Here is a 15,921-nt window from a genome sequence, read left to right as displayed (position 1 = left end):
AGGGACTCTCCCGCAGATCTCAAAGGGCGGTCGGGCATATACGGACGTAAGCGCTCGTTCAGGTAGCCAGGACCCAAGGGCTTTATAGGTCATAATCAACACCTTGAATTGGGCCCGGGCTTCAATGGGAAGCCAGTGAAGCTGACGGAGGACTGGAGTCATGTGAGCATAACGCCCCGTCCCCGTCAGCAACCTGGCAGCTCTATTTTGCAAAGATATGCTTCAGGTTTATGTCTAAAATGTGTAGCTTTTCTCCATGGTGCATTTCCTTATTCCTGTAGTATATAAATGACATGGACAAGGCCAAAATAGTAGATTCTTCCCAACTTCCAAATGCACAGTCATGAGAACCACTATAAAGGAGTGCTCTGAGCAGAAATAGCTCTCTTTCCACTGCAAAGATGTAAGAATGGGGCCTCACACATCATGTATGCACATTTACTTATTTTTGGGTCATGACCTTATGAAGGAAGAGGTGATCCCAGTCCCACCTTTGAAGCACATACCACATTTGTGTGGGGAGTGCAAGAGGCTTTGGGTCAAACAATGCTCTGACTGCCTGGCCTGCTGGAGTGGTTGGCTCAGGAGCAATGGCTGAGGGGCTACCACTGCTGCACCTTCCCAGCATCTGAAGCAGTTGACGCACTAGGCATAACCAAAGGGCCATGGATGGGTTCCTCATGATCACTCAATGGCCTTTGTCTCCTCTGGACCAGGACTAGGTGCTTATGGTGAATAAGCTCAACAAATTATTCATAACTATTTATGAATTATCCTCTAGCTCATAAAGGTGGCTTTCCTCAGCTAACCATAGGCTGGATTCAGATTATGTGTGTTGTGCTCAGGTTCCACTGAAATCAACATTCATGACTCAGATCTCATTAATATCAGTGGGAAGCCAGTTCAAATTTATTGATCTAGATCCAACCTTGTGATTCTGGAAAAAGAATAGAAATATTGATACTGTGGTTAAGAAAACAAAAGAAAGGTCCCTGGGAGTTTTCATTTTTAATTATTCAAAGATTTTACCCTGTTCTTCTTACAGTCAGTGTGATACTATGCAGTTCTAGGGCAAAGACATTCCGATATCATACTGTCCATACTCATCAATAGGCCCTGCACAGACCGTACAAGGAAATACTGAGCCCAGAACATGTGGAGCTTGACCCATGAAGGTGGAGCTTAGCCCATGAAAAGAACAGGCAAGTGTGGTTACTCCCATTTCATTTCTCTCCATATTGAATAGACACAAGAATATAACAAAAGACCCGGGCTATTGAATCTAGTTTCTCACAGTTACTAAGCTTTTATGAAAATCCTCCAAGGTTGCATAGGATAAGTGGCATATATAAGCAGAGAAGAACACCATACTGTGTTAAAGTAGAAGACTGATTTAAAACTGGGAGATAGCAACTGCAAAGCAAACACCTTTATCTTGAGTATTTCACGCTTTCAGTTACAGATGAACAACCTGTTGTATTATATTGTCTGGGGCTGAGCAACCCCACTTTAAGTCTGTTAGGTCTGGGTGAATTGTCTTTCTCAAGAAAGACAGGTCTTTCTAACTTTTGCTCTATGAAGTGCATGTGTGTCTTCACTGTCATTATCTCCCTCTATATTCCTCTTAAATCGAGCATCACCTTGAATGCATGCTTTTGTATATTTGTTGACCAGATGAAAAATATTAATAGCATACCATTGGTATGTATTTATTTATTTGAAAGATTTCTATCCCATCCTTTGCATAGCCTCAGTATTGATGCGTAAGAGGTTGGTGCACATTTCTCAAATACACAGGTTGCATCTCATTAGCTCCTTTTTTGTGGTGGATTAAAACGATGCATAAATCATAATGGAAATATCAATTCATACATATCAGCCATAACCAATGAGTCACAAAAAATGCATGCTGCAACTCAGCTGACTCCATGACACTTAACACTTCTACTTCTTGATTATGTTTGGATTAGTGGAGAAATGAGGTCTTTTTGTTTTGAGATATTAATCAGGGTTCTAGATGAGCTATGAGCTTGTCAAAATTTAAGTTAAAATGATCAGCTTTGGCCCAAGTCATGTTTTGTCATAAAGCTTTACCACCAGAACACCTGCATTTAGATTTCCAAAGTACAGGAGCAGTAGGCAGATGACAATAATGTTAAAATCAAGCACGTGTAATAAACTCTAACTTTAACTCCTAAAGATTCAGAAAGAATGATCCTATGGCTCCTAGAGGTTGCCTGAGAAGCCATAGGATCTTCCAGCTTCAAGGTCAGAGACACCACCCTGACCTCAGAGAAGTGAGAAGTTCCTCTTACTTTGCACTGGATGAGCCTCCAAGTTTGAAATTTGCTGTTATTCTACGCACATTTACCCAGAGGTAAGTTGCAGCATATGTCAATTAGATAAAGAATTCTAACCCTTACAAAATCAAGTTCATCTCAAGAGGAAAGCAGGTCATTCTTGTCAGGGAGTCCTTACTAAGGGGTACTGAGGTGGCAGTATGACGGCTGGATCTAGGGGAAAGGGAGGTTCGCTGTTCGCTGGGCACATGCATCCAGCCTGTGACATACTGGAGCATTTTCTTCCCTCGGGGAGTCTTCAGTCACTTCTGGAAATCCATGTGGGGACACGCAGGGGATGGGTGGGATCACTCAAGACTTGGAGGCTCTGGGCAAGAGACTCAAGTACCTGAAGATTCAGATGCCCTTTTCCTTGCCCTTGCCTGTATGTGGACATGAGTTGACCCGGGAGAGGAGGGTTGCAGAGATGAATGACTGGCTGAGGACCTGGTGTTGGAGGGAAAGCTTTGGATTCCTTGACCACGACAACAGGTTCCTTGCACATGGACTTCTGGCAAGGGACAGAGTGCACCTCATCAGGAATGAGGAAAGCAACTTTTGGGAATGCTCTACTGAACTTAATCTGGAGAACTTTAAACTGATTGTAGGGGGGTGGGTGGGTGGAATCTGGGATCAGGGCCCTCAGAAACCAATCATGAAACCAAACATGATCGGACTGGTAAAGGAACAGGATCAGAGTCTCAGAAGCAGGGTGATGTAGGGACTGGCATTACTGCTGCACAGAGGTTCCTGCTATGTCAGAGAGGCCAGGAGGAAGGAGGAGGCCAGGAGAGACAGGGAATGGGGTTCATGGGAAAGAGCTGCGATGTATGTACACCAACAGTATGAGGATGGGAAATGTTATCATCCACCATGTCAGCCTGAGACCCTGGTCGATGCTCTGATAGACCTGATTGGAAGGGTGTCCCAGGGAAGAGACATGGTCATAATGGTAGACTTTAATGTTCCTGATATTAGTTGGGATCCACACTTGTTGGCGGCTATGTCCTGTTGCTTCCTAGAAGCTACGGAGAGAGGGTTTTTCACCAAGAGGGTGTGCTAGGAAACAAGGGAGGAGGACATCCAAGACTTGGTTCTGACTAATAGGGAAGATCTGGTGGATGATGTGCAGACTAGGGGAGCCCTGGATGCAAGTGACCAATCCAACCTATGCTTTTTGATTAGGAGAATGGGGATGAGCAGTAGGTCAAGTACTAGGAGTTGGGACTTCTTGAGGGCCAACTTCAGTCAGGCTGGAGGAGGTCTCCTTGAAGAGGGTACTGGAAAGCTAGGGAGTTCAGGAGGGGTGGATGGCTGTAAAAAGGGTGGTCTTGGAGGTGCAAGCTTCAATGATACCTCTGATTAGCAAAGCAGGGAGTGTAGGAGGGCACCAGCATGGATGTGAAGAGAGATGGTAAGAGGGGTTAGAAGGAAGAGGGACCTCCACAGGAAATGGACACTGGGGGAAGTGGACAAAAGTGTTTGCCAGCAGGAGGCAGCATGATGCAGAAAGATTCTTCGCAAGGCTAAGGCCAAGACTTGCAAAATATGTGAAAAGCAACAAAAATGGTAAATAGTAAGAGGAAGGGAAGACAAGTGGTGGGAACACTTAAAAGAGAGGGAATTAACTGATGTAAGGGAACAGGCACAGATGTTAAATGATTATTTTCTTTGTGTTGTCCCCAAAACAGGTTGGGGGAGTTCTACATTGGGCAGGGGAAGGGTAGATGAGGTTGGGGTTATGGGGGCACAAATTGGAGTCACCTTCCTAGAAGTTGAGGAGCTCCTCAGTGTCCTGGATTTTACAAAGGCACTAGGCCCTGTTGGGCTACACCCAAGGGTACTTCGCGAATTGGCTGGGGTACTCTAGTGTCCATTGGCCTACATTTTTTGAGGCCTCACGGAAAACAGGAGAAGTTCCAAAGGATTGGAGGATGGCATCAGTGGTTCCAATGTTCAAAAAGGGTAGCAGAGGAGATGGGGAATTGCAGGCTAGTTGACCTGATGTCCATTCTGGGAAAGATGATGGAAAGGTGCATAATAGGAATAGTTCTAGAACCCCTAGATAGTGATGGGAGGTTGATAGCCATGCAGCACTGATTCCGTAAAATCAGATCCTGCCAGACAAACCTTGTGGAATGATAAGGTCTCAAGGTAGCTTGACAGAGAGGGGCCATGGTAGATGCGCTTTACCTGGATCCCAGCAAGACCTTTGACAAAGTGTCGCATGATATCCCGGTTGAGAAACTGTTGGGCTTTGGGATAGATGGATGCACTATCTGATGGATTAGAGAATGGTTGACAGATTGCAAGCAGAGGGTGACTATCAGTGGATAACCATCAGGATGACACCCAGTGCCCTGGGTCCCCCAGGGCTCAGTTCTGTGACCAATTCTGTTCAACGTTTTTTCTCATATCAATAAGAAGGGGATAACCAATCTGCTGACTAAATTTAGGGATAACACCAAAGTGGGGGCAGTGGCCACAACTGAGGAGCAGGTGATCCAGATCCAGAAAAATCTGGACAGGCTGTCGAAGTGGGTGGGGGACAAGACGATGGCTTTCAATGTAGATAAGTGCAAGTTCTTGCATTTGTGACATAGAAAATAGATGTCACAGGTACAGGATGGGGGACAAGTGGCTGGAGAGCAGCACTTGTGAAAGGGATCTCAGGTATTTGTCAACAGCAGGCTGAACATGAGCCAGCAGTGTGACGGCAGTCAAGAAGGCAAATGCCACCCTAGGATGTATAGCCAGAAGCATGGCTTCCAGGGCTAGGGAGGTGTTAATAGCACCCTACACAACTCTGGTGTATCCACAACTGGAGTACTGGGTCCTGTTCTGGGCTCCCCATTATACAAGAAAGATAGCTAGGTTAGAATTGGTCCAGTGCAGGGTCACAAGAATGGTAGCTGGGTTGGGAGGGATGACATATGAGGAGAGATTGAGGGAACTCAGTCATTTCAGCCTGGAGAAGAGGAGACTCTGGGGGCATCTTTTAGTGACTTACAGGCAGTGCTTTTTTTGTCATAGAATGTACCGGAACAGAGTTCTGGCACCTTTTTTCAACAGATTTTCCAAGTTTTAAAAGTAACTTTTGAAAATTTGATGTTTGGTCCATGTAGATTTGTACCGCCCTGTCGAGTGTAGCAGGTCAGTGGCAAAATCATTAAAACAGTGCATGCAGGCTGCTTGTGTGTCGAATTCAATGCATGCGTACTTTGTCCATGCTGGTTATGATGGTGCTGCTCGGCTTGTGGCGCTGCTTGGCTTGTGATTGGTCGTGTGGTCACATGCTGAGTGCTTACTGCAGGCGGCAACCGTTATGTTTCGTTACATAACTGACGTGTGTGGGTGTGTGTACAGTGATTGATTACATGCGAAAGGTAAATGATTTCATGAGTTCTGGCACCCTTTTTCTTACAAAAAAAGCACTGCTTATAGGTATGTGAAGGGATGTCATGTGGAGGAGGGCTGTGACCTGTTCTTCCCTGCAGTGGAGTGCAGGGTATGTTTCAATGGGGACAAGTTCCAGGAACAAGGCTTCAGATTGGATGCCAGAAAGTACTTCCTGACAGTTAGGGACCCTAGGATATTTAATGGACTTCCACGGGAGGTGGTTGAGTCCCCATCAGTGAGGGTGTTCTAGGAAAGATTGGACAACCACATGTTGGGGATTAGATGAGTGGAGCTGGCTGAAGCTGGGGGTCAGATTAGATGGCCGAGAAGGCTCCTTCTGGCTCATTTTTTGTTTCTATTATTCTTTCTCTTCTCTCTCTCAGTGTAGTGCACTTTACACACACATCCATCCAATTACAATTTTTTCTTCTTACCTTGCCAAAACTTCCTTTGCCAATTGCTCGAAGTATCTGGAAATGATCAAAGTTCACTGCAGATTAGAAAGAGACAAAGTTTTCATTAATTCTTCTTAGTTTTCCACCAATGTATTTTAGAGAGATATGGCACTGAAAGTTACACAAGATGGTGGTGTACTGACAAGAACAGTTTCCCCGACCCCAGTGCCTCACCAGATGAACCTGTTAGTCTCAATATTTCAGAAACAGAAGAACCCATTTTCAGCGCTATTGTCATACATGCACATTCTGGCAAGATTCCCAGGCACACATGGGAACCTGACCGTTTTGGCAGGGCTGACAGCTCAGTCTCTGTTAACGAAATGGTTGTTGTAACTGATGTGGATTCAGCTGCAGTCGCAGTTTCTCTGCACCCATCTGTGCCTGCTCAGGATGAGATTCATCAAGGGGCCCAGTCAACCTGCCCATGGGAATGAAGAAGAATAGCATCCTGAGGGTGGAGGATTTAGAGATGGGGAGTTTCTTGGATGGAGAACTCCAGCCTTCTGAGGAGGTTGACCCAAAAGTCCATCATCACAGCTGCAGAGTGGCCCAATTATGATCTCAGAGAGATGAATGCAGGTGCACCCGGATTCGCAACACCCCTCCTTCCTGAGACAGGCACAGAAGGGTTTATAAGCAAAACTTTGAGTGAAAGGGGCAGAAAGGGATCCACATTTCACTTTGTGTATGCTGAGACTTCTATGTAGAAGATGTTTACAAGAAATGCTGCAGAGGTTGTCTTGCTTGGGAAGGAATGCCTAGTGCACTACACTTTGAGGATTACAGCCAATAAGTAAGGTGAGGATTGTTTGTTTTTTTGTACATAAATGAAATGTGTTATGCTGACAAAGATGGTCTGCTTGGTTTGCTCCCATTGTAAAGATGTGGAAGGCGAAGTCTGATTCTGTACAGAATTCATAAGGTTTAACCAACTTATGGTACCCAATCCCCTCACCATACCCTAGGTAGATAATTTGCTAGACAAGCTGGCCCAAGCCTGGCATATTACCACTACTGATCTTACTAAAGGCTATCAGCAAGTTCCTCTGGATGAGGACTCAGCCACTAAAATGGCTTTTGTTACCCACCTGGGGTTACATATATCAAATAACTCTGCCATTTGGGCTACGCACAGGTCCAACTGCCTTCCAGCAACTTATTAATGGGTTCCTGAATGTGTTGGGAGAATTTGCCTGGGCCTATTTGGATGATGTAGTCATCTTTAGTCCAATTTGAGAGTCCTACATGAAACGTTTCTGGGAGGTGTGCTAGCATACTCAGGAAGCTGGGCTCATGGTTAAAGCTGAAAAATGCCAGTTTGGATTATGGAGTGGGTGCACCAGGAGCACAAGGTGGGTAGTGGGAGGCTGCAACCTTTGGAGGCTAAGATCAAAGCAGTGCAGCAATGGCTGCACCCTCAAACTAAGAAACTAGTGCAGTTTTTTGTGGCTTAAGAGAATACTATCATTAGTTGGTTCCCCACTTTAGCCAACTCATTTCCCCAGTGACAGATTTATGTAAAAAATGCAGTCCTACTCATGTGCATTGGATGGAGGAGTGTCAGCAGGTATTTCATAGAATCATAGAATAGTAGAGTTGGAAGGGGCCATGAAAACCATCAGGTCCAACCTCCTGCTTTTGCAGGACATCAATGTATACCATCCCACTCAGTTGGCTGTCCAGTTTCTTTTTCAATGTCTCTAGTGTGAAAGAGCCCACAACCTCTCTAGGCAATTGGTGATGGTTTACACAGATTCCTAAACAGAACCATGATATCATAAAGAGATCATATAATTTTCTCTAATACAGAAATTTAAAAAGTTTATTTTATTTATTTATTCATTTTAAACTTTTGTATGCCATCCCTTATGCATGGCACCTCAGGACAGCTTACAATACTTAAAATCAGAATACAATAAAACCATCACATCTATAAATAAATAACACAGTAACAATAAAAATCAAAATCAAAGTGACTGTCAAAATGTTAAAATACTAATTTTTAAAATGACGATTAAATAAAAAAGGTTTTGACCTGGCATCAAAAAGAATATAAACTTGGCGCCAGGCACACCTCTCTGGAGAACGCAATCCACAATCTGGGCACCACATCAAAGAAGGCCCTGCTCCGGGTAGATGTCCCTTTTACCTCCTTCAGGGAGGGTTCCTGGAGCAGAGCCTCTCCCATAGATCTTAAGGGGCGTGAGGGCATATAAGGGAGGAGGCGTTCCTTCAGGTATTCTGGTCCCAAGGCATTCAGGGCTTTGCAGGTCAAAACTAGCACTTTGAATTGTGCCTGGAGTTGTGCCAGTGAAGCTGGTAATGGACCAGAGTTACATGAGAATAGCAACTGGTCCCCCTTAGCAGCCTGGCAGCTCTATTCTGTACCAGCTGAGTATTCAGACCATTTTCAAGGGCAGCCCCACATAGTGCACGTTACAGTAATCCAACCGGGAGGTTACCAGAGCATAAATCACTGTTGCTAGGCAGTGTTTGTCCAGGTAAGGACGCAGCTGATAGACTAGCCAAAGCTGTAGGAAAGTACTCCTTGCTACTACCGCCACCTGGGTTTCCAGTGACAGCTCCGGGTCAAGGAGTACTCCCAAGCTGTGGACCCTGTCCTTTAGAGGGAGTGCTACCCTGCCAAGGACAAGGTCAAAGTCACTTACCTGAAACCTCAATCCGCCCACCAACAGGACTTCCATCTTATCTGGATTGAGGCTCAGTTTATTGGCCTTCCTCCAGCCCATTACCTCGGCCAGGCACTGCTTCAGTACAGCCACCACCTCACCTGGACTAGATGTAAACGAGAGATAGAACTGGGTGTCATCTGCATACTGGTGACTCCACAGCCCAAACCTTCTTATGACCTCTCCCAGCAGTTTCATGTAGATGTTGAAGAGCATGAGGGACAAGACAGAGCCCTGCAGAACCCCATGGCACAACTGCCATGGTGCAGAGCTATAGTCCCCCAGCACCACCTTCTGGAATTGGCTGGCCAGGAAGGAGTGGAACCACTGCCATGCAGAACCTCCTACTCCTAACCCAGCCAGCCTATCCAGAAGGATACCATGGTCGATGGTATTGAAAGCCTCTGAGAGGTCCAGGAGAATCAATAGGGATGCACTCCCCCTGTCCCTCTCCCTGCACAGGTCATTGTACAGGGTGACCAAGGCAGATTCAGTACCATAACCAAGTCTGAAGCCAGACTGAAATGGGTCCAGATAATCCGTTTCATCCAAGAGTGCCTGGAGCTGTCCTGCCACCACCCCTTCTAACACCTTTCCTAAAAACGGAATGTTGACCACCGGTCTAAAGTTGGAGGCCACCTCTGGGTCCAGGAATGCCTTCTTCAGGATAAGCTGGATCACTGCCTCCTTCAAGGGGGGAGGGACCCAGCCCTCTCTCAGTGAGGTGTTGATATCCTCCTGGACCCAGGGACCAACCCCATAACTGGCTTAAGTAGCCAAAAGGGGCAAGGGTCAAAAAGACAGGTGGTGGGAGGCACCATTCCAAGCACCATGTTCACATCATCAGGCCACAATAACTGAAACTCATCCAATAATGATGGACCAGACGGCGCTCTAGACACCTCCTGTACTGGAGTCATATCAACTGTGGAGTCCAGATCACAGCAAATCAGAGCTATTTTTTTCCCTAAAGTGCTGGACAAAGTTGTCACAGTGGGCTGCCGAAGGTGTGACCACTTCATTTTCCTGGCCAGAGTGTATCAGGCCTCGCACCACTCGGAAAAGATCCGCTGGATGGCACTGTGAGGAAGCAATGGAAGCGGAGATGAACTGCCTCTTAATTAGTTAATATTACATAACTTTGGATATTCTTAAATGCCTTGGCATAAAGTTCTGTCTTAACCTGGCATCAAAAATTGGTGCCAGATGGGCCTCAGTGGAAAAGTTAGAGTAACAGGGAACACTGAATTCCATAGATGAATTCAAAATAAATAGTCAAATGTTTTACTGCTTACTTCTGTTTCTTTATGAAGTCTGATCACCAAGATGACAAAAAATAACTCCTTTCTCTCTCTTAAAATCAGAGGGCTCAGTATGGCTTTTAAGTGGAATGCACAGTGCTTCTAAAAATGACAACCCATAGCCACAAAATAGATGATTATTCCAAAAACAGAGTACCCTGTTGTTGCTGGAAACAATACATAATTTCACATTTGAGTGTGTCAGCTGACAAAGAAAGCGGTCTTCCATTAATTACTCAAATGTTTTATGAATGGAGGCGATCTATAATAGCCAATTCACATATAAATGTGGACTGGAAAGTTTCATGTCACACACTTTTAACAAGCAAAATGATGACAGCTATTGTCTATTTAGAGAGGACTATTTTCACACACTAATGCAACTTCATTATGACATAGTTTTGACAATGACAATCCATTAAATATAATAAGGATTTTGGTGAAGAAATCAGTGAAGAAATGAGTGGGGGAGTCTCAATATGTTGAAAAATATTACCTAAATTATAGAGGAAATTGAATGCAGCAAAGTTGCATAATGGCATAAATCAAACTGGAACTGCAAACCATGGCTTTGTAATATACTAGGTGATACATCATTTTTAATAAAAGCAATATTAGTCATGATTTCTCTTGATTACTCTGACAGTTGATGTTCATTCTGAATGGCACCACTTATGCAAGAGCAGAGCTTACATTTGACAAAAAAGATAAACATTTCCATCTTCTAAAATCATTAGTAGAAAGCAAAATAGGTTGTAGAAAATGCCAATACTTGAATTTCTAGAAGGAAATGAGAAGGATGAGCTGACTCTCTTCTAGCCTTTCTCACTGGATTTATTATTCTAAGACTTTATTCTTCCATCTGGTTTTGACACAAGGTATCCAGGGCTTGCATTATATTGCACCAAAATCAGTTCAGAATAGCAACAGTGGATGTTTTTTTTCTTGATTGAAGGCTAAATGCCCAGGCTTCTTTCATCCATAGCTATAACCTTAGTTAGCCATACGCAAAGAAAGAAGGCAAATCTGCGACTTGCATTAGGTATCTAGTTAAATAATAACATAAATTCTTCTCCTGGGAATAGACCTGGTGGGGATTATGGAAACATGGTGGGATGAAAAGCAAGACTGGAATGTAAACATAGATGAGTCTGACCTGTTTAGAAAGGACAGGAAGGGAAAGAGGGGAGGGGGCATAGCATTATATGTCATGGAAGGGATAGGATGCAATGAGACAGAATACGGCACAGACGGGGATCTGGTAGAGGTGGTCTGGGCTAAACTAAAGAGTGTTGACAGGGGAACGACCTGACAGTGGGGGTATGCTATCCATACCAAGTCAGCTTGAGACCCTGGATGATGCCCTGACAGACCAGATTCAAAGGATATCTCAGGGAAGAGACACGGTAATTATAGGGATTTAAATCTCCCAGATATTATTTGGGAGACTCACTTGGTGGTGAAGGCCTGGTGGTGAGAGCGGATGGCCATGACATGTTCTTCCCTGCAGTGGAGGGCAGGATGTGTCCCAGAGAAGCAAAGCTCAAGATATGGGGTTTCAGGTTGGATGTCAGTAAGTATTTCCTGACGTTCGGACCCCTAGGATATGGAATGGGCTTCCAAAGGAGTGTGGACATCTATTAGGTTGTTCAAGGAAAGATTGGACAATCACATGTTGGCTATTACATGAGCAGAGCCGGCTGGAGCTAAGAGTCAGACTAGATGGCCTCGAAGGTTCCTGCTGATTTATGTTCCTATGTTTCTAGACCACAGAGCAGAAACTAGTTATTGAATGAAACTGATGATAAAATAATATATGTAATTGCAGGCTTATCATAGTAACATGAATGTAGAGTAGTTGTTCTGTTACTCTCCCATGTTGCATCACAGTTCACTAGAAACTAAGTGGCTCCTGCATATATGCAAATTATTAAACATGTTGTGGTTTTCATTAGTAAAATACATTAAAATTGTACAATGCTAGTTTTTGTAACTGACACTGCCAGAATTTTTTCCCAGTATATGCAGCATTCTATTTTAGTAAGTCAGTTAAATGAATAGCATTTCAAATAAGCACTGTTTTTATTACAGCTTTCCTACTAGGGACTAAACTGTGAATATGCTGCCCTTATGAATATAAAACTTTAATATGCAACCACATTAACCACAGATGAAAATTCTGGCATGTTTTAACTTTCCTTAAACCAGTACTGATCTAAACATGCTTTTTATTTATTGCCATGATTACTGATTATTCTCCAGGAATCAATAGTAATCTTCACAAGGTACCACTTCAGGGTTTAATTGGGCTCATTGGCATGAATGAAGCAGTATGATGGGCAAATTGGTGAAGTATTAATTCTAAGACCAGCTTTATCAGGAGCTAAGTGCTTTGGAATTATGTCAATTCCAAAATCATTATACTGAAGAAATAAAATTAAGTGCCCCCCACTTTTGTAATGTTAAATGTGACATTGTCATGGAATTAAAATTACTTAGGGATGACTCTGTACTGCCTTAACATGCATATACACCAGCATAAAGAAGAAAGGTTAGGAAATGCTTTTTCTAACAATTGCTCTTGGTGTTGAGATTGTGGTCCTTTTATGTATTTATTCCTCACATATTTCCAAATAAAAAAGTAAAAGGAACCTTAATACAGTTATAATAACCTATGACAAATAGGGCCTTACACACAGGAAAAAGATATTTGATCCATGCAGGATGAACTCCATTCCAGAGTCATAAAGGAGCTAGTGGAGGAACTCTCAGAACCAGTGCCTATTATCTTTGATAAATCTTGGAAAACAGGAGAAATGCCAGACGACTGGAGAAGGGCTCTTCTTTACTGCCTTCACCACCACAAAGTATGCTCGATAGTAAGCTCGTATTTATTTATTTAAAACTTTTCTACCCTGTCCACCAATGATGTCTCAGTATGGCTTACAATAAAAGAACAAATAAAATAAAACAAAACAAGTGCAGCATCCGGCACTCAAGATTAAAAAAAAACAACAACAACAGTTAAAACCAACTAGACATTAAAATGGTGGGAAAATGAAAAGGGTTTTGCCTGATGCCAAAAAGAATAAAGCATCAGCATCAGAAGAACCTCTCTTACTTATGTTCAGTCAGATATGGCATGAGTTTTTCTCCACCTGTGCTCCAGCAGCCTACCACCCTGCTTCATCTCTCACAGCTCAGAAGTATACCATGCTGCTGTCTAAGCATAGCCAGCAGGGAGAGGGCATTTCAGTGTCTGCAGAGAAGGAAAGGGAGCAAATTTAAAATGAGCAAAAAATAAGAAAGACATAGTTATTGACCTATATTACCATCTACCCAGTCAAAAAGAGGACAAGAATGCAACCTTCGAAAAGCAACATGTTGGCATTTCCAAAAAGAATGATGTAGTCATCATGGGGGACTTCATTATCCCTGAGATATGCTGGGAGATGAATTCTGCCAAGCATGGCCCTCTGAGAGATTCCTGACATGCGTTGCTGACAACTTTCTTGAGCAGAAGGTAGAGGAAGGCACAAGAGGATCAGCTATTCTTGATTTAATACTAACTAACACAGATGGCCTGGTGGACAAAATAACCACTATGGGAACTTTTGGGGAAAGTAAGCATATGATACTTGAATTCTCAATTATGAAGGAGACAAAGGGTAACTGGAGCCAAACACACATCCTGGACTTCAAGAAAGCCAACTTTAACAAGCTCAGAAATATGATAAGCAAATGGCCATGGCAACACACCCTTAAGGGAAAAGTTGTCCAAGAGGGGTGGGAAAGCTTGAAAAACAAGATTCTCCAAGCACAACTACAAACAATTCCATTAAGAAAAAAGTGTAGAAGACAGCAGAGGAAGCCCATGTGGCTACACAAAATGTTAAGTGACAGCCTAAAAGAAAAAAAAATAACATGTTCAGGAAGTGGAAGCAAGGTCAGGCCACAAAGGAAGAATATAAACATATAGCAAGGAATTACAAGAATAGCATCAGGAAGGCTAAAGCAGGAAATGAACTGAGACTAGCAAGGGATGCTAAGAACAACAAGAAAGCCTTCTTCAGTTACATACAGAACAAAAGACATGTGAAAGAGAAGGGTATCCAGCTTCATAAAGAGGATGGCAGAGTGATAACAGATGACAAGGAAAAGGCAGAGGTGCTCAATTCCTACTTCGCCTCCGTCCTCTCCCACAAGATAATCTACAACCAAGAGTCAGTACAAGCTGGAAGTGAGAGATGGCAGCCCAAGATTGACAGACAAATGGTCAACGAATACCTAGGTGGAATAAAAACTTTCAAATCTCCAGGCCCAATAAACTCCATTTCAGAGTCATAAAAAAAGGAGTGGAAGGACTCTCAGAAACACTGGCTATTATCTTCGATAAATATTGGAAAACAGGAGAGGTACAGATGAATGGAGAAGGACTAATGTTGTCCCTATCTTCAAAAGGGGTGGGGTGCGGAGATTAACTTGGGAGCTACAGACCTTTTACTGTGACAACAATCCAGGGAAAAATTCTGGAGAAAATTATTAAAAAATCCATCTGCAAGCATCTTGAAGAACATGCAGTGATTAACAGAAGCCAGCATGGATTTATCAAAAATAAATCCTGTCAGCCTAGTTTAATCTCATTTTTTTAACCTCCCAAACGGACAAAGGGAACACTGTGGACATGATCTACCTAGACTTCAGCAAAGCTTTTGACATAGTGCCTCATGACATTCTGATGAGCAAATTAGCAAAAACTGGACTAGATGGAAAAACTCTTAGGTGGATCCAAAACTGGCTGCTAAATCGGACACAGTGTGCTCATCAATGGCACCTTCTCAAATTGCATGGAGGGAACTAGTGTGGTGCCACGGGGTTCAGTCCTGGGCCCATTGCTCTTCAACATCTTTATTAATGATATGAATGAGGAAGTACAAGGAAAGATAATCAAATATACAGATGATACAAAACTGGATGAAATAGCAAACACCCTAGAAAGCAGAATGATGATCTAGGACAATCTTAGAAACATAGAAACAGAGCAAGTCAGAAGGGGTCTCCCAGGCCATCTAGTCTGACCTCCGGCACCAGCCGGCTCCGCTCATGACATGCCCACCATGTGCACGTCCAGCCTATCCTTGAACACCTGCACTGATGAGGCCTCAACGACCTCTCGTGGAAGCCCATTCCACACCCTCGGGGTCCTGACTGTCAGGAAATGCTTCCTGGCATCCAAATAGAACCTTGGCTCCCTGAGCTTTGCTCTATTGGAGCGTGTCCTGCCTTCCTCTGCAGGGGAGAACAGCTCTCTACCCATCTCCATGTGACATCCCCTCACAATACCTGTATGTCGCCAACATATCCCCTCTGACTCTCCTCTTCTCCAGGCTGAAGAGACCCAGTTCCCTTAGTCTCGCCTCATACGGCATCCCCTGCAAACCGGTCACCAACCTTGTGGCCCTACGCTGCACTGACACCAACCTGGCTATATCCTTTCTGTAATGAGGGGCCCAAAACTGAACACAATACTCCAATTGCGGGTGCACCAGAGTCGTGTAGAGTGGTAGTAATACCTCTCTTAATCTAGAAGCCTCACTTCTGGCTATGCAACCAAGGGTGGCGTTCGCCCTCTTGACCACCGCATCACACTGCTGACTCATGTTTAGCCTGCAGTCAACCAGTACCCTGTGGTCCCTTTCACAAGTGCTGCTCTCCAGCCACTTGTCACCTAACC

General features: G+C 43.9%; 1 protein-coding gene across 1 annotated transcript in view; it reads right to left on the bottom strand.

Moving 5' to 3' along the window:
- STK32C (serine/threonine kinase 32C) overlaps positions 1-15,921 on the bottom strand; it is a 128,458-nt gene that overhangs the window by 54,110 nt on the left and 58,427 nt on the right. The window contains exon 2 of the mRNA XM_044420092.1: positions 6,173-6,228. Within this exon, the coding sequence (XP_044276027.1) occupies positions 6,173-6,228 (56 nt within the window). The remainder of the gene's footprint in view (positions 1-6,172; positions 6,229-15,921) is intronic.

The sequence above is a fragment of the Varanus komodoensis genome, unplaced genomic scaffold (genome assembly GCF_004798865.1).
Source record: "Varanus komodoensis strain SLA01 unplaced genomic scaffold, ASM479886v1 scaffold11, whole genome shotgun sequence".
Lineage (NCBI taxonomy): Eukaryota > Metazoa > Chordata > Lepidosauria > Squamata > Varanidae > Varanus > Varanus komodoensis.
Note: the sequence above shows the minus strand (reverse complement) of the source record. Positions and strands in the feature narration are given on the sequence as shown.